Here is a 9,214-nt window from a genome sequence, read left to right on the forward strand (position 1 = left end):
AAATCACCCCCCAGGGGGGATGGCCACGCCGCAATCCCTTCTCCTCCATTCTCCTCTCAGGATCTTGGGCACGCACGCACACGCGCCCGGCTTGAGTTTAAGCCACCGGGTCCGGGACGTGAACCGCGGTCGACTACGTGGGAGTCCAGCAACATAGCCATTATGCTAACTGCTGGTGCCCCTTGTATTTATTTTAGTATGAGTTAGAAAAGAAAGTAATGGTGCGTTAAGCCCGTGACTGCACATACAACGTTCAAGAGTCAGGCTTTCTTTCATTCCACAAGTGTTTACTGACGACCTACTAACATAAGCCAAGCAACAGTCTAGACTAGGGACATTGCAGTAAGTAAAACAAAGTCCCTGCTCTCATAAACTTATACTCAGACAGGTAACATGATGGATCTGTAACACATCCAACACTAAAAGGTAAAATAAAAACAGAATTGGGAGGGGATAGAAGTGATAGGAATGGGATAAACACCAGGGCACATGGCATGGCCGGGAAAGACCTCTTCGTCAAAGCCACACCAGGACTGACACCTGCATGAACTGAGCACTTCTGCAGGAAGGCCATTCTCAAGCAGAGGGGATAAGGAACGCCAAGTCCCTGCAGTGGGACTGTGCCTGCTACCTGGTAGGACCGTTTCAAGTCCCACAGCTACAGACGAGCTCCTGACGAACGGGGTTTTGTATTTTTCCTTATTATAACACAGGTACCATAATATTCAGCCTTTTAATTTTTTTTAGAGGTTTTTGTCTTACAGCATGAGTGCTCATCAGAGAGAGAGACAGAGACAGTGACAGGGAGAAAGAAATTGAGAAATTACCCCCAGGGGGATGGCCATGCCACAATCCCTTCCCTTTATTCTCCTCTCAGGATCTTAGGTACACACACACACACACACACACACACACACACAACTAGTGTGAGTTTCAAGCTACCAGGTCTGGGACTTGAACAGTGGTTGGCCATGTACAACTCCAGTGACATAACCACTATGCCATTTGCTGGCCCCAATATTTAGCCTTTTAAAGTGTATTGTATTGGATGTTTTTAGTGTCTTCACAAAGTTTGGGGTTTTTTTTAAAGGTTTTTGCCATAGGGCGTGGGCACTCGCTGGAAAGAGACAGCGAAAGACAAAGTGAGAAATTACACCCCAGCAGGGATGGCCACACAACCCCTTCTCCACCATTCTACTCCTGGGATTTTGGGCACGCGCACACTTGGTGTGACTTTCAAGCTGCTGGTCCTGGGGCTTGAACCACGGTCGGTCATGTAGGAGTCCAGCACCTTAACCACTCCACCACCTGCTGGTCCCAAGTTTTTTTTGTTTTTTTTTTTTTAAGTGACAATTTGTTTCTTCTACGGACAAGATGGAATAATAGGGACCAGATTTACCTTCTCACCTGAAACCAAAAGAAACCAAATACGTGAGACCATGGTTTTCGAGATGTCAGCTTCTGACAGCAAAGGTCTGCGATCCCTAAGAGAAGAAAGGAGGCCTGCGAACACCCAACCGTCTCCCTGAGAGATTCCAGGGAGAGTCACTTCATAACTGAGGGGCCGATTCATCCAGAGGGTGCACGAGTCCTAAACACCTCACACTTCATAACCAGGGTGTTAAAGGCCTGTGGCAGGATCACCTCTGAGGCGCAGCAGTGCAGTGCTGTACAGGGGAAGCGGGATCTCACATGGTGACTACAGTTCGAATCCCAGGTCTGGTTACCCCAAGACCCCCTAGGCATATGCATGAGTGCTCAGGATCCAACAGGCTGGAGGACGGAAGAAGGGGTCAGGGCGTGGCCAGACCCTGTGGGGGGTGCCCACGTCTCTGTCTCTCCCTCACATGCATGTCTATGTCTATCCTTTATAAGAATAAAGAAAATAATTCATTAAAAAGTGCATGTAGCAAAAACCAATAGAAGTGAAAGGCAAAAGAGGCAAATCCACAGTTATCCCATGAAATCCAACACACCTCTCTCAATGATTGATGGGGTAAGTAGACAGAAGACCAGCGAGGACATGGGAGACGCAGACAACACTGTCAACCAGCTTGATCTAAGTGACGTTCGTCAAACATGCCACCCAAGAGCATGTTCTTTCCGTGTACATGGAACATTTAGCAAGACAGGCCAAATTCTGGGCAATAGAATAAGCTTTAGTAAGTTTCACTTTATTTTTTTAAAAACGTTTTCACCATAGGGTACATGCACTTACTGGAGTTAGAGAAAGAGTGAGAGAGAAAGTGAAAATCACCCTACAGGGGGATGGCCACACCATAATCCTCCCTCCTCCGCTCCGCTCCAGGGACTCTGGGCATGCATGCGTACAGGCCTGGTGTGATTCTCAAGCTACCAGATCTAGGACTCAAACCATGGTCAGCTATGTGGGAGTCCAGTGCCTTAACCACCATGCCACCTGCTGGCCCCAGCTCAGTAAGTTTAAAAGAGTTCAAATAATACACTGTTTTCTGACACGATGGAATTAAAAGAGAAATCAAGAACAGAAAGCTCACTACTTCTAAATAACTCATGAGTCAAAGAAGAAATAAAAAAAGAAATGAGGAATTATTTGAACTGAATGCAAATGAAAACCTAACATAATAAACTCAGTGGGATGCAACTAAGGGAGTAGAGTAGGGGGAAATATCGCACCTAATTAATCTAAGAAAAGAAGAACGTCTCAAATCAGTGAGGTCTGCTTCCACTTTAAGAGTAAGAAGGCCAAATGGAGGCACAGCAGTGATGCGATGTTCTGTGATGTTGGCCCCACATGGAGAAGGCCTGAGTTCAAGTCCCGAGGCCCCCTTTGCGTGGCGGGTGCCTGTGATTCGAATTGGCTGAGATGGATGGCAGCAGGAAGACCCTGCTGTGGTGCCTGTCTCTCTATCTCTTTCTCTTTCTTTTTTTCTCTCTGATGGAAGAAATAACTAACTACACTTAAATAAAATAGAAATTAGAACAAGAAGGAAATATTAAATACAAAATGAGCAGACAAAAGGAACTAATAAAGCTCAGAGTGAAAATCAATAGACCCAAATAAGAAAATCAATTAACTTAAAAGCTGGTTCTTTGAGAAATGAATGCTATTGATCAATCTCTAGCCAACCTGATAAGAAAAAAGAGAAGACACAAACTACCAACATTAGGAACGAGAAAGGTGACATCACTACAGATTCGGCAGATATGACAAAGATAATAATGGGCCAGCATGTAGCATGGTGGTTAAGGGGCTAGACTCCCACACGGCTGGCTGCGGTTCGAGTCCCAGACCTGGAAGGTTAAAAATGATGCCGGGCACATGTGCATGTGTGCCCAAAATCCTGACAGGAGAATGAAGAAGGAATTGCTGTGTGGCCATCTCCCCGGGGGGTGATTTCTCGCTTTCTGTCTCTCTATCTCTGTCACGCACCCTAGAGCAAAAACCTCTATAAATAAATAAATAAATAATTTCTCTGCCTCAAAAAAAAAAAGAGAGAGATAATAAGAGAATATTATAAAACAACTTTATGCCAAAAAAAATTCATAACCGTAATGAACTGAAGACATTTCTGAAAGACACAACTGCCAGAGCTGACTGAAGAATAAAGAGGTCATCTGAATGGCTTGGTAGCTGCTAAAACAATTAATTTCTAGTTAAAAACCTTCTTACTAAGAAAACTCCAGGCCCAGATGTTGTTGATGAATGTTACTAAACATTTAAAGAAATAGTATTCATTTTACTCAAACTCTTCCGGTAAATTAATAAAAGGAAATACTTCCCAGCTCATTCTGTAAGCCCAGCAAAATCGAAGACCTTACGGAGAAACCAGCCTTTCCTGTCTTGGAGACTGTGGAGGCCTGCTGTGAACAGGACTTGGAAAGACGAGCATGTCGCAAAGGCTGTGACCCACGGCCATTTCTGTTGCTATAAGCAGGGTTTCAGGAACCAAAGGAAACACGCGGCTCTTTTAAAGGTGAAGGTGTTTATGCTAGAGATGAAACAATTCTGTTTGAGCAAGAGATGTGCTTATGTGTACAGAACAGAAAAAATCAAGTTTAAGTCTTGGCCCTGGTGGCTTGGAAACCACGCCAGCCATGAGTGTGTGCCCAAATTCCTGATAGGAAGAAAAGCAGGAAAAAGGGATTGCAGTGTGGGATTCTCTCTCTCTCTTTCTCTCTTTCTCTCTTGGAAGTACACACACCATCTGGCAATAAAGAGAAAATAAAAAAGCTGATGTTTGCCCTTGTTAAAAAAAAGAAAACTACAGGGGCCGGCAGGTGGCATGGTGGTTAAGGTGCTGGACTCCCACATGGCCAGCTGCGGTTCAAATCCTGGACCTGGAAGCTTGCTTTCTCACTTTCTCCTTCTCCCATGCTTGTTCTTTCTGTCTCTTTGGTCAGATTAAAAATAACAAACAAAATTAAAGAAATAATTTTTTAAAAAAGAAAACTACAGAACAATAAATGCCCTTCAGGAACTTTTATTTTAAAAATCTAAATAAAGTTTTAGTAAAGCAAAGTCAACAATATAGTGGCGTGGTGGTTAAGGCGCTGGACACTCCCACATGGCCAACCATGGTTCGAGTCTCCGACCTGGTGGCTTGCTTTCTCACTTTTCCTCTTTCTCTCTGTGTCTCTCTCTGGTCAAATTAATAAATGAATGAATAAATAAAATTAAATAAAAAAATTTAAAAAAGAATACATCAAGACCAAGTGGGGTTTAATTCTAGGAATGCAATGTTGGTTTACGTTAGAATAAGAAATCACTGTAATTTAATATTTTAACAAAGTGAAAAAAACAAAAACTATATGATTATCTCAGGACTCAGAAAAATTATTTGATAAAATCCAACATCCATTGCTGCATCAAAACAAAAACCTCTCAACAAACTAGAATAGAAAAGGATTTCCTGGGACCAGCAGTTGGCGTAATGGCTATGTTGCTGGACTCCCATGTAATCGACCATGGTTTGAGTCCTGGACCTGGTGGCTTAAACTGCAGCTCGGCGTGCGGGCCCCAGCTCCCAAGGGGAGAATGGAGGAGAAGAGATTGTGGTGTGGCCATAACCCTGGGGAGGGTGATTTCTCGCTTTCTGTCTATGTCTATCTCTGTCTTTCTGGCGAGCGCATGCGCCCTATAGCAAAAACCTCTCCAAAAATCAAAAAGAAAGAAAGAAATTTCCTTGATTTGACAAAGGGCAAAAATAAAAACCTATAGCTAATATCATACTTAATACTAAAAGATTAAAACTTCCTTTAAAATTAAGAACAAGCCAAGAATGTCTGTTTTCATTACTTCTATTATACACTATACTGGAAGCTTTGGTCAGTGAAGTAAAGCAAGAAAAATAAATAAAAGCCATCCAGAAAGGAAGAAGTAAAGTTGCTTTTATTTGCAAATATGAACTCTAGGCAGAGAACCCTGAGGGAATCTATTTTTAAAAGCCACTAAAACGAATGAGGGAGTTAGCAAGGTTGCAGGTTATAAGAGTAATATGTAAAAACCTATTGCATTTACTTGTATATAGCAACAAACAAATGACAATTACTTAACAATAGCATCAATACAGATCTAGGTAAAATTATGACAAAACAGGTAAAAGACAGATGCACTCAAACTACAAAAAAATGGATGAAATTAAAGGCCTCAATAAAGGAAGAGGGACATTGTTAATATTTGTGGAGTGGAAGGCACAACATTAAGATGTCAATTCTCAAATTGATCTTCAGGTTCATCTTATTCCAATCACACACCAGAATTTAAGTGTTTAACTGATCACGGGACCAGCAGACGGCAAAATGGTTACGTCACTGGACTGCCACGTAGTCGGCCATGGTTCCAGTCCCAGACCCGGTGGCTTGAAACTCATGCCAGGCCCGTGTGCATGTGTGCCCAAGATCCTGAGAGGAGAATGGAGAAGGGACTGCAGCATAGCCATCCCCCCTGGGGGGTGATTTCTTGCTTTCTGTCTACATCTCTTCCTGTCTCTCTGGAGGGAGCATGTGTCCTGTAGCAAAAATATCTCTTAGAAAAAAAAGAAAAAGAATTTAACTGATCGAGACTGGAAGGTGGTATGGTGCCTAGGGTGCTAGACTCCCACATGGCTGGCTGCGGTTAGAGTCCCGGACCCAGCAGCTTGCTTTCTGATTTTCCTTCTCTTTCTTTTTCTGTCTGTCTCTGGTCAAATTAAAAAATAGTAATAATAAATAAAATTAAATAGAATAATTCTTTAAAAGAAAGACTATAACTGATCTTAAAATTCATATGAAAATACTCAGGACCCATACCAGTCAAATGACTTTGATGAAGAGCAAAGGTGGGGATTTAATACTGCCTGCTATCAAACTGTATGAAAGTCCAGTGTGGTTCTGGTGTTAGGACAGTCAAATGGGACACAGAAACAAGGTATACGAACAACGAACTTCTGCCAACTACACAAAGGCAATTCAGCAGGTAAGGACAATCTTTTCAACAAATAGTACTAGAATATGACATTCATTAACATAGCATATATCTATACACACACACACACACACACACACACACACACAGATACGAATATAGAAATGAAGAAAACCAAACTTTGTTCCATATCTCATACCATATATAAAAATTAACTCCGAGTTGGAACCAACAGTTGGCATAATGGCTATATTGCTGGACTCCCATGTAGTAACCGCAGTTCGAGTCCCGGCCCCAGTGGCTTAAACTCACGCCAGGCCCATGTGCGTGTGTGCCTAAGATCCCAAGAGGAGAATGGAGGAGAAGGGATTGCAGCATGACCATCCCCCTGGGGGGTGATTTCTCACTTTCTGAATCTCTGTCTCTGTCTTTCTGGTAAGCGCACGTGCCCCATAGCAAAAAAACTAAAAAAAAAAAAAAAAAATTACACAAAGGTACATAAACCATAAATCTAAACATAAAACCTAATACCACTAAATTCTAGGGAAAAAAAAAAAAAAAACAGGAAAAAACTCTTATGACCTTGGGTTAGGTAAAAGTTTCTTTTTATGTTTTATTTATTTTTTTTGAGAGGTTTTTCCGCTATATGGCGCGTGCGCTCACCAGACAGACAGAGAGAGACAGAGAGACAGAAAGCGAGAAATCACACCCCAGGGGGGATGGTCACGCTGCAATCCCTTCTCCTCCACTCTCCTCTCAGGATCTTGGGCACGCACGCACGCACATGCGCCCGGCGTGAGTTTTAAGCCACTGGGTCCGGGACGTGAACCGTGGTTGACTACGTGGGAGTCCAGCGACATAGCCATTACGCTAACTGCTGGTTCCCTGGTAAAAATTTCTTAGACACAACATCAAAAGCGCAGTCCATAAAAGAACAAATTGATAAGATTGACTTCAACAAAATTAAAAACTCTAGCCTTTGAGAGGCACTGTTATGGGAGTGAGAAACGAGTCACAGACTGGGAGAAAATATTTGTCACCCGCATATCTGATAGAGGGCTTGCATCTCGGCAGTTTCCAAGCCCTTGGACCGGCGTCTATGATTAATGGGTCTCTGCGCAAGAGACAGACTTGGGCCATGCAAAGCAATCATCGGTAAGAACGGAGAGCAGCAGTTGTCAAACTCCAGCACTGCCTGGTGGGTGTGTTAAAACACAGATTGTTGGGTACCACCCTCAGAATTTCTGACTCATCAGGACCTGAAAATTTGCATTTCTTTTTTTTTGGAGAGGTTTTTGCTATGGGGCGTGTACGCTCACCAGAAAGACAGAGAGAGACAGAAAGCGAGACATCACCACCCAGGAGAGATGGTCATGCTGCAATCCCTTCTCGGGATCTTAGGCACACACGCACAGGCACCAGGCATGAGTTTAAGCCACCGGGTCAGGGACTCAAACCACGGTTGACTACATGGGAGTCCAGCGACATAGCCATAACACCAACTGCTGGTCCCGAGAATTTTGCATTTCTCATCAATTCCCTGGTGATGCTTCTGTGGCTGTCTGGCCAACTACACTGAGAACTACTAATCTAGACTCATTTACTCTAAGCTAGAAACACAATGTCAGATGCAAGATTCTTCTCCCCAAAGGACATTTACCAAATAAACTATGCTTATTAAGAAATAATTTGTTTTCCCCTTTTTATTAGCCAGAGACATCTGTAACTGTTAATCAGAGCTTTTGATCGGCAAGAAATAACAAACATGACATCACTGAGTTGGCATGATTCTAGCCTTTGCCTCTTTGTTGAATACACATTATGGTTTCCACAAAGCTTTTTAAGCTCTCTACAAAGGCCCTCCTGTTCTGAATTCACCCTAGAAACTCTACACGACCCTGTAATAGCAGCATGAAGGAGACGATCTTGCCCTGTTGAAGCTTGTCAAGTTTCCCTGACCCACTCCAAATAACGTCCCTAAGTAGGAGAGTCACCCAGGCCTCACCGTCCAAGATGGCCCATTGATTGTCAATCTCTGTGTGTTTCAGGTAGGAATCTTCGATGGTGGGGTCGTAGTCAGGCACAAAGATCTTCTGGAAAAACTGGATGGTGAGGGCACTCTTGCCCACACCCCCGTCCCCCACCACCACCAGCTTGTACGTGGGGAGGTTGTCGCTGGGGACGGCGCTGGTTGCCATGATTCCGGTGGGTCAGACCTGGAGAAGAAACACACGCTCAATGAGGCAGGGACCTTTCTGCTCCTGACTTGGGGAAATTATTCAAAGGTTTGACTCTCTTCTTACAACATAATAAATACTCTCAATTACAGAAAAGTTTGGAAATTAAGAAGCAGACAAGAGAATAAGAGTATGACCCCTGGTCCTACTACTCGGACAATCATTGTTTTTTGTTTTGCTTTTACTAATTTTGCCAGAGGGTAATATGCTGGCAGGAGAGAGATGAAGAGAGAGACAGAGAGAAATGACAAAGCAACCCCCATGGAGGATGGCTACGCTTCATTCCCTTTTCCATTTCTCCTTTCAAGATTGTGAGCGTGCACACACATGCATCTGGGATGTCTTGTCAAGCAGCCAAATCCAGAAGGTGAGCCATGTAGCCGGTTCCATGGGATCCAAGCTCCTTAACCACCGTCCCACGAGTGGCCTGAGCCAATCATCATTAAAATGAATTATTCAGCCATGACTTATTGAACACCAACTATGTGCCAGGTCTGGTCTTGGGGACATAGTGCCATGGGTCTTCTTAAACAAAAACAGCCAAAAACGCATGTTAAAGTTCTTTGACCACTACGTTGCCCTATACCTGAAC

At 43.4% G+C, this 9,214-nt stretch overlaps 1 protein-coding gene across 1 annotated transcript in view; it reads right to left on the bottom strand.

Annotated features, from left to right (window-relative positions):
- The window catches only part of MRAS (muscle RAS oncogene homolog), a 30,207-nt gene extending 21,606 nt beyond the window's left edge, over positions 1-8,601 (bottom strand). Inside the window, exon 1 of the mRNA XM_006158183.2 lies at positions 8,391-8,601. Within this exon, the coding sequence (XP_006158245.1) occupies positions 8,391-8,583 (193 nt within the window). The 5' untranslated portion in view covers positions 8,584-8,601. The remainder of the gene's footprint in view (positions 1-8,390) is intronic.
- Positions 8,602-9,214: the final 613 nt, after the last annotated feature.

The sequence above is a fragment of the Tupaia chinensis genome, unplaced genomic scaffold (genome assembly GCF_000334495.1).
Source record: "Tupaia chinensis unplaced genomic scaffold, TupChi_1.0 Scaffold000574_1, whole genome shotgun sequence".
Lineage (NCBI taxonomy): Eukaryota > Metazoa > Chordata > Mammalia > Scandentia > Tupaiidae > Tupaia > Tupaia belangeri.